This window comes from Poecilia latipinna, unplaced genomic scaffold (assembly GCF_001443285.1).
Source record: "Poecilia latipinna isolate Pla-1442-1.1 unplaced genomic scaffold, P_latipinna-1.0 Scaffold779, whole genome shotgun sequence".
Taxonomy (NCBI): Eukaryota; Metazoa; Chordata; class Actinopteri; order Cyprinodontiformes; family Poeciliidae; genus Poecilia; species Poecilia latipinna.
The window spans coordinates 1-18,423 of NW_015113395.1; the positions used below are offsets into that span (position 1 = coordinate 1).

Here is an 18,423-nt window from a genome sequence, read left to right on the forward strand (position 1 = left end):
CCCAGTAAGAACCAGAACAGAACCAGAACAGAACCAGAACAGACCCAGTAAGAACCAGAACCCAGTAAGAACCAGAACAGAACCAGAACAGAACCAGAAAAGAACCAGTAAGAACCAGAACCCAGTAAGAACCAGAACAGAACCCAGTAAGAACCAGAACAGACCCAGTAAGAACCAGAACAGACCCAGTAAGAACCAGAACCCAGTAAGAACCAGAACAGAACCAGAACAGAACCCAGTAAGAACCAGAACAGACCCAGTAAGAACCAGAACAGAACCAGTAAGAACCAGAACAGACCCAGTTAGAACCAGAACAGAACCAGAACAGAACAAGAACAGAACCTGAACCCAAGTAAGAACCAGAACCAGAACCCATTTCTGTTCTTAAATAATTCAAAACATCAACATCTGGACTGGTTGGCTTCTTTAACAGGATGACTGCTGACTTGGTGTTTTAATCAACAAAATGCATTTCTGAGACAGAAACAAGAGCAGCTTAAGTTTAATTTCAGGTAAATTTGTAGGTTATTTTCCACAGGCCGCCTGCAGATGTAATCTGTGACCAGATTAATGAAGGAACCAACGAGTTCTGTAAATGTGTTAGATACACCTGGAGGGGTAACAGTAAAAATATCTCCTAAATGATTTTAAAATTTTAATCTAAAAAGGCAGCAGGAAGGATTTGGTTCCAGCCTCTTCAGAGAAAAACTGAATTTATGCTCCTACTTACGTTTTGAAGCACGGGTCTCCAGAAAGAAGAGTCATTCCGATGATCACCTGTAAAATGTAAAAACAAAAAACAACGTCTCAGATGAAGAAACTTCTTCCATTTCACTTTCCTGACATCATAGATTTTAAATCAGTTTTGTCAAAATGTATTTTTCTATTCATCAGTTCATGCAGTTTTGTGTTTTTTGTAGAGCAGAGATGCATTTCTTAGCAGAAGACAAAACGGTCTAGTCAAAGAACGTGAAACTCTGCAGAATAAACCTGAACATGCATTAAGCTCATGTGACTGGACTGGCTTCGGAGCAGAGTGTACTGGTGATCTCTAGGTGGCGCTGCAGAGCCCCAGACTCCTCCCTGAATGGATGGAGACCATCTGACTAGTTTTAGATTGGTGCTGAAAAACATTTTAATGGTGGAAAAACAACTTTCTGGTACAGGAAATCCATTTATCTGCCATCATCGGTGGCTATGCTAACTAGCATTAGCATCTGTGGACCAGTTGTGGTAGGAGGAGGTGAGCATGAGAGTGATTGACAGCGCTAAGACCCTCCTCCTGTCTCTGATTGGTTGTTTCTGACTGTGTGGTATATTTCTGTAGTTAGTACTGGGAACACTGGGAAAAGATAAAGAAGCTCGGTTTCTTTCATCAATTATCTGCCATGACGTAATAAATTTAACAAATGTATAGAAAAATTAATAAAAGTTACGTACTGCAGCTTTAACCGACACGTGGTTTAAAATCCCAAAGAATTATCTGACAAACTTTCCAAGGCATTTTATCTTTATGATCAGGCACGTTCAGGCCCTCTAAATAAAAAAGCCTTCACATATCTGGTCCAGAAAACCAGTCCAGACTGAGCTCTTTCATCAGCTTAACATGACAGAGATTAAACTGGTTCCTGTTCAGCTATATAAACGAGGCCGCAACGTTTTATACAGGCTCGGTTTTCATGCCGTCCGTCCGCCATCTTGCCTTCAGGATGGAGTTGTCCTGCCGCGTGTTCTTGGTGTCGTATCCCTCCAGCAGACAGCAGCGCACCGTGGAGCCGGAACCGGCGAACTCGGCCATGTTGAGGTCTGTGAAGCCCAGCTGAGGGGGGAAGAAAGAGGAGTTTAGTTAATTCTAGATTCACTAATGGAGGCTTTCGCTGCCATCTATTTCAGGCACACGCTGAGAAAACGGGAGAATCCTGTGACACCCAGTGTTTAGCAGCCAGAGCAATTTCACTTCGTTAATGGCAACGCTTCTAGTTTTAGTTCATGACAGGGAGCGAAAAGAACCACGTGAGTTTATTTTTAACGTTGAAGACGTCTTTATCTAAAATCTGGAATTAAACAGGAACACGTTACTTTCCTGCTCAGACTAAGTGAAGAAACTAATTTCCCTTCAAAGCATTTACAGTGTCTGGTTTGTATAACAATCTGGTGAGAGCCTGAAGCAGTGGGGACAGCGCTTGTCATGTTGCATTTAATCTACAGTAGAAGAAGAAAAGCAGCTGTTGCGGCGAGTCACGACTCGATATGTCGCTTCTATATGAAGTTTAAAACACTAATGATGAAAAAGCAATGGTTGTATATTTTGACTCAATTTCAAAGTCTTGTTTGAAAGTTAACAACAATAAGTCATACGTATTGGATATGAAAAGCCTTTTATTCCTTAAGTGCCTAGTGAATCTAATTAGCATCATACCACATTTATACTAATGTAGGTTCAAAATCCAAACTAATTCCACATCTGATTGACCAAAAAAAACACAAGTAATGTTTTTATACAATTGGATGTAAATTTATATATTAAGAGATAAAACTGGCTCCTAAAATGTATTTAATTATCAGCCCAGTTTTACTTTTAAAAAAATCATCAGCAGACCTGACATATCTTGGATTACTAAAAAAAACTCAAGATAAGTCTTATAAAACTTGTAATTTCACAGCCCAGTTTTCATCCCGGTGATGAAGCAGGAGACCCCGACCCAGTCTGCTCCTCCACCTCAAACTGCTTTCTGCCGGATAAATCCTGTCCTGTCAAAGTTCTCACGAGCCAAGAATGTGGCGCCTGCTGCTCGGTTTAAAACCTCTGACCTCTGAAGTGTAGGTCAGGAGTTTCTAAATTCCAGCGTTGACACAAATACCTCAGATAAGACCCTCATCTGCTCGACCTTAACTTCAACCTCCAGGTGGAATCGGCCCGTTATCCACGCTGGACGTTCCGTTTTTTCCAGTCAACTGGGCTAAAGTTGAACGTTCCCATTCTTCTTTCCCCAGGTTTCCCCTTCTTTAGCGGAGCTTCTGTTTTCATAGGTGCAACCTCTAAGGAGGGAAGTGGAGTAAATTTAACTAAAGGAAATCCAAAAGGAGAGCGGGCAGAAACAGAGGAAGCGGTTCCTGTCGTGCAACATCGTCCAGGAATCGGCGTGAGTTTAGGTCCATTCGGGGATCGACCTTGTTGCATTCATGAGACGTGACTCATCTGTTCGGAGGCGTCACGCTCAGAGAGGAGCTGCCAGGATGTTTTCCCAGCTTCCAGGCAAGAGTGAGTGCAAGGCGGACAGGTTTTTGATTCATGTTTGCACCCAGCAGGAGGTTTTACTCGTGAAAGCGCAGCGAGAAATGCTAATATTTACATGACGTGACGTTAAGGTTTACAGGAGGGACACGGGGCCATCTGTAACTGTTTCTATGCATTTATAGGAGGCAGACAGGAACTCTTACCTTCGAATACGCTTTTCCTCCTTTCAGTTCCTGCAGGGAAAACAGGAAGACGGTAATGAACCCAGTGATTCAGTTCTGATTAAGTCAGCCTCCAATTACAGGCCTTCAATCAAATAGATCAAATGAAAGGCGGAGACCACACACACACACGCAGGCACAGACACACACACTCGTCTCCTGCTGTGGAGTTTAATGAGCAGGTTGAAAGATTTAGCATCTGCACTAAAGTGTCTCTGAAACATTTGCCTAAATGAATCCAAACCTGCTGTTACCGACTGAAAGTCAACACAATGCTCCAGCAGACCGAGCAGCAGAACATTTACAACAAATTTAGAGTCAAAACTCCTGCTTGTTTCTGACGTAGGCAAGACAGGAACTAAATGAATAAGTAAAGGGATAAAAATGGAGCAAAACAAGGAAAAGGGTAATTAAGTAAATAAGAAGTCAAGTCAGTAAAAAAAACAAATGGATATACAAGTAAGGAGGTGAGATGATGAATAAATCAGTAAACAAGGACATAAAATATGAGTGGATGGGTGGGTGGATGGATGGATGGATGGATGGATGGACTTTTTATTCCATGTGTTTGTAAAATGTTTGGGAAAACAACTATTTATCCAAACTGTTAATTTCTTCTAGAAAAGCTTAAACAGGAAACCTGAACATATTCCTGTAAAACCCTGGTAGTATTTAAACACCAGATTTTTATATATATATATATATATATATATATATATATATATATATATATATACACACACACACACATATATATATAGATATATATGATGTAAAAATCCACAGCACAGTGTGTAACCCAGCATGGCTCAGCCAGCTGCCCATAAAACCGTATTAAAACTGAATCTCCCTCCAAAGTGAAACACCAGGTGAGAAATCGTCTCCTTCTTGACGGCGTGGGTCGTACCTTCCTGACGGACACCCTGCAGACGGACGGATCCAGCACCCCGGTGTGAGGGTTGGCGCTCATCTTCGACACAAAGGTGAACCTCTTCCTCCAGCGGACACAGTTCTCATGAACTTCCTCTCTGTCAGGAAGGAAGAAGAACAAAAACGTTTTGGGAACCGTTTTCAGCACATCTCTTCTATCTCTATCAAACAAACATGAAAGCTTAAATTCTTCCTGTAATCGCCAACAGGTCAGTGACTCCCCTCTGGGGATAATCAGGAGGTTAACTGGGAAATGAATGGAGCTGAGACCAACAGTTCATAAACATAAAGTATAATTTATCATTTAAAACACTGTGAAGTGGAGATTTGCGACCTTGTGACCTTTTGCCATGGATCCAGCGTACACTGATTTGTACAACCCTGGTGAGAAAAGCCTGAGAGCGACAGCATTTTATCATGATAGCCAGGAAGTGGTCAATCTGTGAGAAAACAAACCTCCTTCCTGAAAACAACAACCAATGTGATCAGCAGGTCCTGCAAACCGCTGCAGCAGCTTCGGATCCTTATGAGCAGAGTGGAAAATGTGACACGTGGAAAAACGCGGAAATTTGATTTTCTGCCACCTGATATCTTCAAAGCAAGAAAAACCTGGAAACCTGGTGTTTACTCAGCTTAACCTGAACATTTAAACCCAAACCAGGAGAAAACGTGTTTTAATTAGCGGTGACTCTACATGCTTACAGCTGGCAACTAATCCTTTACACAAAGTGAAACAACACAATAAGGAAAAACCAAAAACGAAGAGTTGAACTAAATCAACACTACAGCAGATGAATGTTATTGATCACATTCAGTAGATTTTGACAGAAAGTTCAAAGACAAAACAGCTAAAATCCTAAGATAATTTAATGTCCTTGGAATATTCTTTTGAAAACAGTGGAAAAGAACCTAATTCTTGATTAAAAATCCAAGGAAAGTGGATGAAAAATGTAAAAATTAAATTACCATAAGTTTATTTATAGACCCAAGCCACAACAAATCTGATCTCACATCAATGCACAAGACAAACAGAATCCATCATATGTATTTTATTTACTCCTTTATTTTTATACTTTCTCTTTTTATCAACATAAAATCTTCTCTCTCCAACTACGTGTCACGCACTTCTCCACTGAAGTAATATCTGTTTCGATTTTTAACTTTCATCTTCCCACAAATGAAGCCGCTCAAATAAGATCAGGTACTTGATAAAGGTCAGATACTGGATGGAAAATTTGTAAAAAAAGAAAAAAAACTGCCTAACTACCATGAAGACCTCTTAAAGAGATCCCAGGAAACTCTGGCTGCCTGGAAGGAAAACAAAGAAATGACAGGAAATTTTGCAGAAAAAACCCCCCAAAAAAACAATCATGAGACTGAACTCTCAACAGACTGCTGCCCACCACTAGCAAAATTGTAACTATGTTGATTTAATTTGGTTAATTTTGAGTCAGAATCTTCAAATAAATGGGGAACATCGTCGTACATTCACATGACAGACTGCAACTTTTAGAGTAACTGTAACTACATTCACACAGCAGACAAATGCAATACAAATCCGCTGTTCTTCATTTATACATCTGACTTTTCCATGGCAAATCGATTTGCAACCCACCGTTTTAAAGTGTTTTGTTGCCTTTTACCTGTCATTGACGTGAGAGACGCATCATAATTCTACACCAGAAAAATGCGGTAAATTTGGACGTAAACAACGGCTGAAAATTATAATTATGAACCTATAAAAGACGTTTGTGTCATTGGAGCGCATCACACCATAATCTAACCACTCTTGGGTCTGACTTCACATCCAAACAGACGCTGTAGTCAGTAATGATTTCTTTCTTAGCTTCCTCCTAGTTGTTATGATCTTGTGACGATGCTGATGGCTCCCATTGCTGAAAATCGATCTATAAACGGCTCCATCTATCAGTACTTTTGTAAACAACGCCGCTGTGTGACGTCAACGTTCTTCTTCTTTGCATTTGAGTCGCTTTGGGGATGTAAACGATTCTCACAGAGGTCTGACTGCTGTTGGGTTTAATTAGCCATGCAGCCATGCTTAAAACAACCAGATTTCAGCAAAAATATGGTAACTGAGCATTAAGACGTGCTGAGTGAAACCTCGTCCTGTGGAGGTTCTTCTACTGAAAGTTGTTAGGAACAGGCTGAGCTGCTCTGTAGCAGCAGCTGCTGCTCTAAACACGCCCTTCCCCCCTTCAAGTTATTCATTATCCCCAAAGCTCTCCAACAACACACACTGATTTTTACCTCCTCATTTCTGCTCTTTCCTCACTTTTTTAACCAGTTAGAGTCACGCATCACAGCTGAATCATGAGCTGCATTTAAATGCCTTGGATTTTATAGGAGCAGATCTGTCAGTGAGAAGAGGAGATTTTACTCATAAAAAGCGTTTTGCACGTCTGGTTTTTACGTTACAGACGGTTCATTGAGGAACTTGACTTGAGGAAATGTACTCCAGGTTGTTGTAGTCTCAGCCTACCAGAGGAAGGAAACGTAATCATGGTCGGATGCAGGCTTATTTTTGTCTTTAAGTTCTTTTAATTGTTTTCTGGAGCTGGAGATCTACAAGAGCACATGCTTTTGTCATTTATAAAAAGATCCATGAGATGTTTTAACCTCCATTTTTAAATGAAATGAACTGAAGTCCGGGTATATACAAATTAAAACCAAAATAAGCCCAAAAACAAAAGCTCAAATCTAAAACAGGCCTGTTAAGATAAAAGGACGTGTAATTTCCCTCATTTGGAAGGCTGTTTGATGATCCCTGTTCCCGGGAAACAACTGAGTTTCTGAGAAGAAGTTAAAATCCAACAGCACACACACGCGCACACACACACACACACACACACACACAGGTCTTATCAGGACCCCCACGCTTTCGCTCCTCCGCAGCGTGTACGCCAGAGCGTTCCCGAACCACATTCCTCAGTCCAGATGGTTTTGTTCAGGCTCCATGGAAACCTCACGCTGAAATCCATCGACGAGCTGCCAGCAGCTCTGAGGAAGAGGAGGAGACCCTTCACACCGACCCTTTATTTTTCAGCCGTTTGCCACCTTTAATTCTGCTCTCTGCTTTTAACATCAGAGGAGACTGTGGTGAAACATTTACCAGCAGTTGTGCAGTCAGAGGTTTAAGCTGAATCAGGTGACCTACTATGCTTCTTTGAACAGGTTGGGAAACATCTTTGGGTTATACTGAACATGTTCGTTACATTCTTTGCACAATAATCATTCTTGGATAATGAGATTTTAATCTGATCAGATCAGAATGAGCTGTTGTAGGGCCTCTTGTTACTTTAAATCCAAATCAGCTGCTGCTGACCACGCCCCCCAACTCAACATTTACACGCACATGCGAAAATGGCTGCAAGCAGACAGACAATCATACAACTGTAAATCTTTGACAAGTAGAAGTGTAGTCTCCTGCACAACAAACAAGAATGCAGCAAGTGGTTTCTAAATGGTAACTCAATAGCAAAACACTCGTGTTTTCCAGTAGCCATTGTACAGCGAATGCAGCAGTAAAACCAGCTGACCAAATGTGCTGGAGCTCTGCTGGGTTGCTAGGTAATGGGCAGAGCCCTGCTGATTTGTGACGTTACATTCAGAAGGTTTTTGAAATGGTTCATTTTTCAGACACCATAACACATTAACTTGTTGCCAAAAACCATCTGGGTGTATATTTTAAGCTCTTGGTCTGTTTTTAGAAGCAGTAGAATCCCAAATGGAAGTACAAAAATGTGCGAAATGTAAATTTTGCATGACAGAATAGCTAATGGTTGTTGTGGAGACTTGGCGTCTCCAAGATGCTCTAGTTCCTCCACAACGCGCTTCTGAGACTTGTTTTAGCGCCTTACTCTCCCCAAACTATGTGTGGTGCCAAAATAAATATGACTCCTTGTCCAGTTAGTGTCAACTGGCTTAAAGAAACTGACCTCTGTGTCACACCATATTTATACCCCAGGGAAACAAGAACTAGTCTGTAGTTCCTAGAAACTCTGATTAACTTTTAAAAAAGTAAATTATGAAATCATTTATTGTGCCAACAGGAATTTAGCTGATGCTTTCCCCCCTGAAACTAAACAAAACAACAACACTTAATGTTTTGTTTCTACAGTTTCCTCCATCATCGCAGATTCAGACAAATTTTTTAAAACTATTACTTTGTCCTCTGATTATGTCAATTCACTTAACTTTCAATACCAAAGATATGAGAAGTTATTTAAATTTTTCTGGCTAGAAAAATTTAAATTTTTCTGGCTAGAAAAATTTAAATAGCACTGAATGAGTGCTTCTGCACTGAACTAGTTATCATCTTGCTTTGACTGTAAGAAGAGATTACATTTTTAATTTGTAGATTTAAATCCAGGTTTTTCCACTCATGGTTGTCTTTTATGTTGACTGTGGGATTAATCACAGAGGAAGAGGAAGAGGGAGGACTTCCTTAGTCCGTCATGAAAATATGGAAATGGAAATTCCCTTCAATGAGTAATATAGGAAAGCAACTCAGAGCTGCAGCGGTGAGTGAGCTCCAACTCATCAAAACAAAAATATTTACAGAAGCAAATTTAACTGAACAAAACAAAATGATTTGAGGCAAGTGTTTATTCTGAGAGATAACATGATAATAGCAATGTTGGAAGAATGGTGAAAGAGGACAAGGTTTGACATGCAAGTAATTTATTTTGTAAAGAATTTTTTGTCTTTTGCTGAACAGTAATTAATCAGGAAGTGGTGGGAGTGGCATGGATTAGGATTAAGGCTTCTACTGATCCACCCAGAGCCCAAACACACAGCTAGAAACCCCGAGTTTTACAGAAAAACTTTAGGAAACAAAGTCTTGTCTGTCCTTTCATAGTGGCTCAACTGCTTTTTTTCTCTCTCCTAGTCTCCTGAATGGCATTTTGTTGGTTGTCATTTTCTGATCTTTGTGTGATTTCCAGAGAAATGCATGGAGCAAATTCCAAGGAAATCGTGTGCATCTTAAAATAGTTTCTGCATCTTCTGTCAGAACGGCAGGCACCATGGAGACCCACGTTAATATAAACTCCTTCCTGGAAAAGCTTTAGTGAGGAAAATCTTCACCATTGGCGTAGTTCAAGTTCACCAATAAGGAGCTGAGTAACTTTGACTGGGTCTATCGCTAAAAATTAAATACAAAACGTGCTGCCTGAAAAAGCATTATAAATTTAAACAAGCTCAATAATTTCCATCTGAATGATTTATGATTTTTTTCTCTTTTCTTTCTTTCTTTTCACCAAAAATTGGATGACAGAAGTCTTCAGTTTGGTGCTTCGGTCTCAACCAGCTCCATTTTCTGAAAGACAACTTTGCTTGCCGAGACTTCCTAAATCATTTTGTCGTTTCTGTTGTTTTGACTATTTATTTTGGATATCTGACATGTCTTTCTGTTCCACTGTTAAGTGTTCATTAGAACTTAAAGTTTATTGATCTTTGAGGATGTGTGATCTATGCCATTACCATTTTATTACTTGAAAATGTTCTCAAAAACGACAACATTATCATAATTAATCATCCAGTAAAATTTGTTACCATGACAGGCCTATATCTGGATCTACCACTAATGCTTGCAGACCAGATTTTCTCATTTCTAGAACTGATGTTGGGGCCGCCCAAAATCCTTCAGTGGGCCACAAATGGCCCTGGGCCACATTTTGGACACCCCTGAGTTCCTGGATTCATGTTTATTTTGACCTCCCTGACACCAAACGTCTTTAATCTGGACCGACAGGCTTCAGTAAATAAGTCTGGGCTCCATCTATCAGAGCTTTGCTTGGTTTGAACCTGGAGGAAAAAGTCTAAAACCAACAGAATATTCAACAGAAAGGGACTCTCTTCCCTCTGATCAGCCTGAAGAAGATAAACTAACCCCCGGCCTGAATGAGCGATAAGTAAACATGCTGTCCGTGACGACCGATGGCCCCACACTGGACCCCAGCATGTGATGACTCATCATGTCAGGCGGTATGGGATCCTTATCTACCATCCTGGCTGCTCTGGAAGGCCGCGGCTGGGTCGGGTCGCGTTGGGGGCTCAGATAAACAACCCAAGAGCAGAGCGCAGAGATCCTGCAGCGGGGACGGTGACGTCAGGACAGGAGGGGAGTCAGGATGTTCCCAAACGCTACAGGGTCAAACACTAAATGCAACACTCCTTTCAGTCTTAGCGGCCATCATCGCTGGGCCAGCCAGGACGACAAATTTAGCTCACTGAGAAATTGTCTCAAAAATTATTGTGATTAACAATAATACTTTAGATTTTCACCACTGTGCTTCATAACTGATTAAAAATAAAAAACAGTGTGGAGTGAAAACTGTGGATAAAAGAGGAATCATGCCACCAGTTTGGCAGTATTCCAGATATTTAAAACAGAAAATTAATGAGTAATTATCTATACGTTTTAAGCCATTTTTGTCCAGCTCTAAGTTTTGCGCACATCTGAGGTGGAAATGCAGCTAGTGTGACAAATAAAAGGGAAACCATCTAACGTCTTTCCATCTTATCAGAACCTAAATCAAGATTTTGATGTTTCTTCAGAGGAACGGTCTCCTCTGGTTCATCCAAAGCAGAAACACAAACACAGAGCGGAGCAACATTAACAATCAGTTTCCCTGGGAAGCTGCAGTGTGGAAGGAAGTCCATTTTGATTACCTGCTCAGGCACCAGCCAGGTCCAGTCCAAAACAACCCCCTCACCTTCCCTCACGTCCCATCAAAACACTAACAACTGGAAAAGTCTGATGAAAACAGGAAACAGCTGCTGAAAAAGCGGATCGTCCCGGTTGATCCCTGACAAACTCTTGCTCCCTTTCTGGGATCCTTCCTGCTTTTCATTATGAGTCCCATTCCTCGTCTCTCTGGACTAAAGCACAAACTCGATTATGTCTGGACACTTTGGAAAGAGTGACTCTTTTTTCCTCCAGTCTAACACTGCAAGGGACAAAAGACCTCCAGGGACGGCTTATTGGTTGTTTCCACTGATTCACTAAAGCAGACTCCAACAGTGACAAAACCTCAGAAATGTTGTGCCAAACCTCCAAAACTTAAAAAGGTACAGAGCTGATCCACTGAGATTCATACAAAGACTCTCTAAAGAACACAAACTGACTAATTTTTCTTACTTATTATGACAAAAAAGACAAAATGTCAGCTTTTTATAAATACCATTGGTAGAAGCTCACCATCCAACAAGACCAAAACCTTCCCCAGTGTTTTGCACATGGAGGGGAAGAGACACTTTAAATTTTCCCAAAAGGTCAACAGTAGACGGCCCGGACGCTGTGCCAACTCCACCCAGAGGTTCACTGCACTGTGAAGGCTCCTAAGAAGCACATCCTGAACGAGCTGCCGGGAAACAAACCCAACAAACGTAACCGGAAAGCAACCCACAACTGGAGCGGCAACTTAAAAGTAAGGAATTCAATGTTAATTTACTTGAATACTAATACTGCAAAGCTTCCAACATTTCAAATCAACAACATTGGAAATATTGACATTACCTAAAAACCGCCGACTAATGGAGTCGATACCTTCTTGGAACGAACCCAGGCATATGTCTTTTTTTCATGTCAGTCACTAAGCATAAAAACAAAACAATTTGTTTACATCCCTGATCCACTACTTTATTAAAATACCTTTTGGTTTGATGCTAGCATTCAGTCTGCTTTCGTCAGAGTCCATCATTATTTGTCTTTGCAAAGTTTCTCCAAATCAACATCTTATCCACATTCTTCTTCAAGTGACCAAACAGATTTTCTGTTAGATTTATTTCTGCCTCGGCCATTACAAACATTTTATTCTGTTACAGATTTGGAAGTGGACTTGGAGTCATGGTGCTGCTGAAAAATTAAATCCATCTTCAACTTTATAGCCAACACTCAGAAGCTTTGGACCAAATGTATCCCTCAGATTGAAAAAAAGCCCAAATAATGACAATCTTCACTGAAGTATTTCATGAAAAATACTGTCCATTTTTTGTAGACTTCTCCTGACTGGAACCTTTGTACAATGAGATCTTTTTGATTTTTGCATCTCTCTGCCATGTCTGACTGAAGGATTCGGTTGTTTTACACAGTAGATACTGCACAAATAACATGGGAAAAAAGTTTTAGAATGATTTTATTGACGTTTAGCTTTTATGTCACCAAAAAAAAAGACAAAAATTCGGGTGAACACACTTCTGAGATCTTCACTTTCTGTGCTCACCCTCTTAAAACCCAACCGTTCCCTCTCCTAAGCACTCCAACATTCCTGTTCTTTATAAAACTTCATCAATAAAAAAATCCTTGGCTCTTATTTCGTCTCCACATCAGACAGGATAAACCCCGATCCAGAGAAAAATATCTCCCACAGCCAAGCTGCCCTGCACAAAACTTTTCAGTGTTGAGATGTCAGAATGAACAAGAATAAAAAGCCAAACTATAAAATGTTCGAAATGTAAACATTCAATGTGTGACAAATAGAAAGGCAGTGCTGATAATGGAAAGACGCCGTCGCAGCAGAGCCCGATTTCTGCCAAATCAAGATGGAGGCCATCTGTTTCTAAAGCTGCACAGAATGAAAACACATTTTCAGCTGGGGAACGTGGCCGATTGGATGCAACGGGCTCCTTCCTGTGTTGATAAATGTCTGATAACTTCAGTTTTAAAATGTTTTCCATGTGGAGTAAAATCTACTTTAAAATTCTACAAACTCAACAGACCAAAAAGATGGAAGAGGGTTCGGTTAAGAATATGGAGCAGAGACGTCAACATTCAATACGACAAAATGAAAATCTTGGACAAAGTTTCTCCCCCCCCATTATTGTGTTGTGGATTCACAACACAATAATGGAAAGATGCCTTTAAATTAAAGGTGTCGGTTTGTGGAACAATCTTGAAAGTGAGATAAAATGTCCTAAATCTCTGCTTTTAAAAGAAATTTGAAAATTATTATGATGAAGCAATGTTTTGTTAAATGAGCTGATGTTTTGTTGTGTATTTGAAATGTGTTTCTAATGGTCTGAGTTGATTGGTTAATTTTATGTTAAGGGGCAGATATAAGCTTAGACTTCTTTCTGCTCCTTTTATTTCAGTTTCTTTTAGTAGTTACATAAACTGTTCATATTTATTAATGAGTGAATGAAATAAAAAAAATCTAATTAAATCTGGGAACAAAGTGACATTTTGCTTACCCAGTGAACCTGGAGCAAGCTAAGCTTAATACGATCAGCACATGTTAATTAAATTTAATTACCAAATACTTCATTTATTCCAAAGAGAAATTAAACATTGTCATAACTAATATCATCCAGATATCTTCAGAGTCGTTGTAGATTGTGATGGATGGAAGAGTTGATTTGAACTTCCTCCTCCTTTCTCTGCTTTTTAGTGGCATTATCTGAGCTTATGAGATGCTAATCAGCTGCAACCAGGTGTAAAAGAAACCCTGGTTGCCATGGTTACCATCTGAAAGTTAAAAAAAATAAATAAAAGAGCAAAACTCCTTACAGCTGCACAACATCCAAAACCAGAGGGAATAATTGACCTAAAAAGCAATGCCTCATGAACAAGTCTATAAAAAGATGAAATCTGAACGCAACAAAGGCGTCGGTTTTCTACCCATACGACCAGGCAGATTTAAAGAAGAGCACCAAAAGCAAACGATGTGGATTAGCAGTGCTTGTCAACAACTGATGGTGTCATCCAGGACATGTTGCTGTGACATATCGTCTCCAGTGCTCAGAAATTGACATGTTAGCATGTCATGGCAGTCAAGAGACAGAGATCCTTCCTGCCACAATGGAACCCCACAGCATTCTGGGAGATGTAGGCAGAGGTAAGGCTTTAGCTGCTCAACCTCTAACTACCAGCTAAGCTAGGTTGGTGGAATCGACTCACTAACTCACTCTTTGGTTACCTAGCAACTCACTCACTCGCTCTTTGGTTACCTAGCAACAACCTCTTGAGTAACGGGTGCAGCAGCAGTTTAAGGTTTTGCCTCTGTGCCTCATAAATGCTTAAAAATAAAAAAAAGAAACGGCATGGAGCAAAGAAAAGGTTGTTTGGTGGTGTTTCAGACATACAAAAGAAAAAGCTAATCAATTATTGATATTGACTGATATGAAAGGCTTATATTGTGATATGTTTTTCAGCCATATTGTCCAAAAACCAGATTGATTTATTTCTGTGTTTCATGTCCAACTGTTACAGAGGTAAAACAATGTTTCAGGAATACAGACCAAACTTTGAAAACTGCTCCATCAAGGGAAACAAATTTTCAGAAGCATTTTCCTGCTCCGATCTCTTAAGGTGAAAACCAAAATCAGATTATTACTCCTTTATGTATCATCCACGGATACAACAGGAGATACACAGATTCTTTACACCGACCGACTTATTGCTCATTTCCTCAGTGCTCCGACAAAGATACAAGTATTAAGAACCAATGAGGAAGAGTGCGGTTGGATTATCTGGAGTGTTTTCCTACAGCAGCTGCGTTATCTGAAGTGAGTGACACTGATGGCTGAGATCAGAGGAGCCAAACAAAACTTTCCCTAAGAACCAGTCAGTCACATTCCCAACATGTGACCCTCTTTCACAGCCCGATGGATCACCGGTCCCGATTCGTGACCCACGGCAAGAACAAGGGCCGTCGTACAAAGACCACGTTTGTCAGATCGGTGACATAACCCTAATCTGCGTACAAGCCTCTCTGTGCCGTCCCTCGCTCCTCTGAGAGCGCCTTGTTTTCAGATGATAACGGAGAAGGGAGGGAGGGAAATCAGAGCTGTTGCATAACCAGGAGAGAGGCGGACGACCTCTGACATGACGTGCACAGACGCAGTTTGGTTGAGTGGAAAAAGATGCGATGTGATTCGAAGAGCTGATGAAACTGCAGATCAGCTTCAGGTGGTAAATATTTAAGCCAGATTTAATCTCTGAAGCCAGCCAACACATGAAGATCTGAAATTTGATTCATTTTCTATTGGTTTACCTTAGGGCTGGAAAATATGGCTGAAAAACTTAGCATGATATAAGCAATATCGGTAACTGTCTACACTAATTATTGATTTGTTTTTGTTTTAAATATGTAAAATACTACCAAATTAGTGGCATGACCTCCTGTTTTATCCAGTTTTCACTTTTTATTTTTACTGACTGGGCCCAAAATAAAAATGAGTTTGAAATTGACACCTCTGCAGCTTGAAATTGTTTGGGACAATGGTTTACGGATTTTAAAACTGTGCTTGTGCTTCCTTAAGAGCCAGACTGCAAACATTAAACAGTCTCTAGTGCATCAGTCTGTCACTTTATCAGTGAAAAGATGCAGAGCAAACATATTTCCAGGCAACAAATCCGATACCGGGAATCAAAGACGAGGGCAGGAAAAGAGGCTAAAGCTGCAGATGTTGGGAACTGATCAGAGGAAGATCTGAATGGGCCAGCTGAGAGTCATCTTCCCAATCTGGCTAATCTCAGTGGAGGTTAAAAGCTTGTAAACACAGATCTTATGAGCCGAGTTTAGCTGTGTTTAGTCTGGAAGATCATGAGAGGTTCCAGCGCAGAGACTCAGAGAGGTGGCTTAACATGGCTACACCCTGCGATTAAACATGATTCAAGAGGTAAAAGTTCTCCGATAGACAGCCTGAGCTGCAGAAACTCAACAACCTGCAAACAAAACTCAAACTGAGCTTTGAGGAAGGAAGAAAACTTAAAACCAGATAATCCTACAGCATGTTTAACCTTTTTTATGACAACTCGGTGTCAGTATTCTTGGATAATATTAATAAGAAACAATGCAGCTGTTCTCACTTTATTGTCACCCCTATAAACTTCAGTTTCTATTGCAGTGTCATAATCTCACTGAAAATGTAAAAAGATTCAAAAGTTTGATTACTTATTGTGGGGTTTTTTTGTGGCAAAACTGATAATTCCTATAAGGCATTTTTACTTGTACGTTTTACTTTTTCAAGTTGATTAGTGGCTAGTAATTTTTAAATGACTAAATATGACATTTTCCTGTTTTGGCCACTCTTCAAAGTGGGAAAAACAAGAAAACATGTCTTTCAAGACTTTCTTCTGCTGATTACAAGTCAGGAAAGGACCACAAGAAAAAAAAGCAACTTGAGTAAACGTAAAAATACACACAATCACAGCAGCAGTTAAAAAAAAACCTGGAGCTGTGATGGAAAAGGCTGGATGAGGATCCATATTTATCTTGCCACCACAAAATGAACAGGATGGTAAAGAAGATATAATTCTCTGCTACAAACAGCAACAAATTACATTTTTGGCTCAACATGTAATTTGTGAAGAAGTCTCAAGAGATTGAGAACAAAAGTGTTCTCCCCTTTGTGATTTCTTTGTTTCAGATCAAACAAATGTAAATATCAGACCGAAGAAAAGTGTGTTAAAAGTGTGATCACCAACTAACCCTAATAACTAGTTGAGCCAAAGTTTGCAGTGTTTTTGTTTTTAATTATTTTCTTAGGAGTAACAGCAAAATATTTAATAGACAAGACCATCATAACAGTGCTAAGAAGCTAGGAACTGAGAATTGTGCTAACAACTCGTGTTATTGATCCAGAATATGCTTCTGTAATATTACTGCACAGTTTTATTTTTACTTATTCTAGATAGTCTATTGATTTTAATGTGTAAATACACTTTATTTTTTTTACATTTTATACTATAATCCTACTCAGCTGCACATTCATTTGGATCAAAGTGCACATTTTGGATAACTGTACAGTATTTTATGTTGTATTTTTGTACAGTATCTTATTCTTAACTTAGTTTTTTCATATATATATTTATACTTTCATCTTTTCGTGAATCTACATGCCTCGATTCTCTCACTTTGTTCCTGTTACACCTGAATTCCCCCAATGTAGGACAAAAAAAGATATTTCTATTCTGAAATATCTCTGCTGCCAGATATTTATCTGTTCGAATACAGCAACAATCTTTAGTCAGAAGCCTCTTCAGACTAACTGCTTGACAGACTGCTACAGGAGATAATCACCAAGGTACTTGATTGAGTTAACTTTTGCTTAGCATAAATAAAGCATTTTTTAATTAAATTTAATGTCATTGCAAGGTTAAGTTCGCCTAGCAGCCCATATGCGAACTCTTAGAGTTTCCAGAACAAAAAAGACTAAATAGACTGATTGGGGCAGACATTTAAAAAAAAAAAACTCAAAGCACGTGTGTATAATTCCCAGAATTCCTCCAAAAATTCAATAAACCTAGATCTGAAAGTGTAACATGACTTTTAAACGCCATTATTTAAGCATTTAAAAGCAATTTTGCAACTTTTTTCTGACTGTTTTTTGTACCTGGAAGAAGTAGCGACAAAGTCTCCGTCCAGCAGCCGCAGTTTGCAGAACAAAACCCCGTTGACGAAAGGCACAGCGGTCAGCTCCTCGAGGGTCAGCTGGGTCTGAAACTTGAATTTCTTCTTTTTCACAAAGAACGCCATGATTTCACCACGTAAACTCGCTTAAAACCGACGACTAACCGAACCACTGGTAAAAACAGACGAAGCTAAAAACAAACCGCTGACGCTTTTAAAGGGATTTTGCAGGCGAACTCCGCTGTTTCTTCTCCTTCAGACGGGATTCAGCGCTCAAATCTGGAAACAAATCAAGTCAAACTGTTAGTAACGGTTTACGGACGCGGAGGAAACGTTCGTGAAGGTTAGGGGTGGGAAAACCTACCTAGACTCATCTCGACCTCTGTGAAACCCACCAGCAGAAGGTTCACAACATTAAAGTGTCAGAAAAGAAGACCCAGTCCGCCTTTCTTTGCGGTTCCGAAGACAACTTTGCTGTTAGCTGCAGCATCAACTAAACTGGTACCGGGTGCTATCTAACTTCCGTTTGGCATCTTTCAGAATAAAGGCTCAAAATCTAAAATAACTCGGTCATTCTCAACATAACCAAACACCAAAACACCGTATGTGTTTCTGCATCTGAGATAAGTAACATTTAAACTTTATCACTGAGTTTTAT

At 39.9% G+C, this 18,423-nt stretch overlaps 1 protein-coding gene across 1 annotated transcript; it reads right to left on the reverse strand.

The window, feature by feature from the left end:
- Positions 1 to 689: 689 nt before the first annotated feature.
- eeig1a (estrogen-induced osteoclastogenesis regulator 1a) lies at positions 690 to 18,294 on the reverse strand. The gene is made up of 6 exons (XM_015046470.1): positions 18,130 to 18,294; positions 17,749 to 18,044; positions 4,367 to 4,487; positions 3,442 to 3,471; positions 1,703 to 1,819; positions 690 to 777 (listed from the first exon to the last, which is right to left on the reverse strand). Exons 2-6 carry the CDS (start codon positions 17,889 to 17,891, stop codon positions 727 to 729), a joined length of 462 nt encoding a protein of 153 aa, XP_014901956.1. The 5' UTR covers positions 17,892 to 18,044; positions 18,130 to 18,294; the 3' UTR covers positions 690 to 726.
- Positions 18,295 to 18,423: the final 129 nt, after the last annotated feature.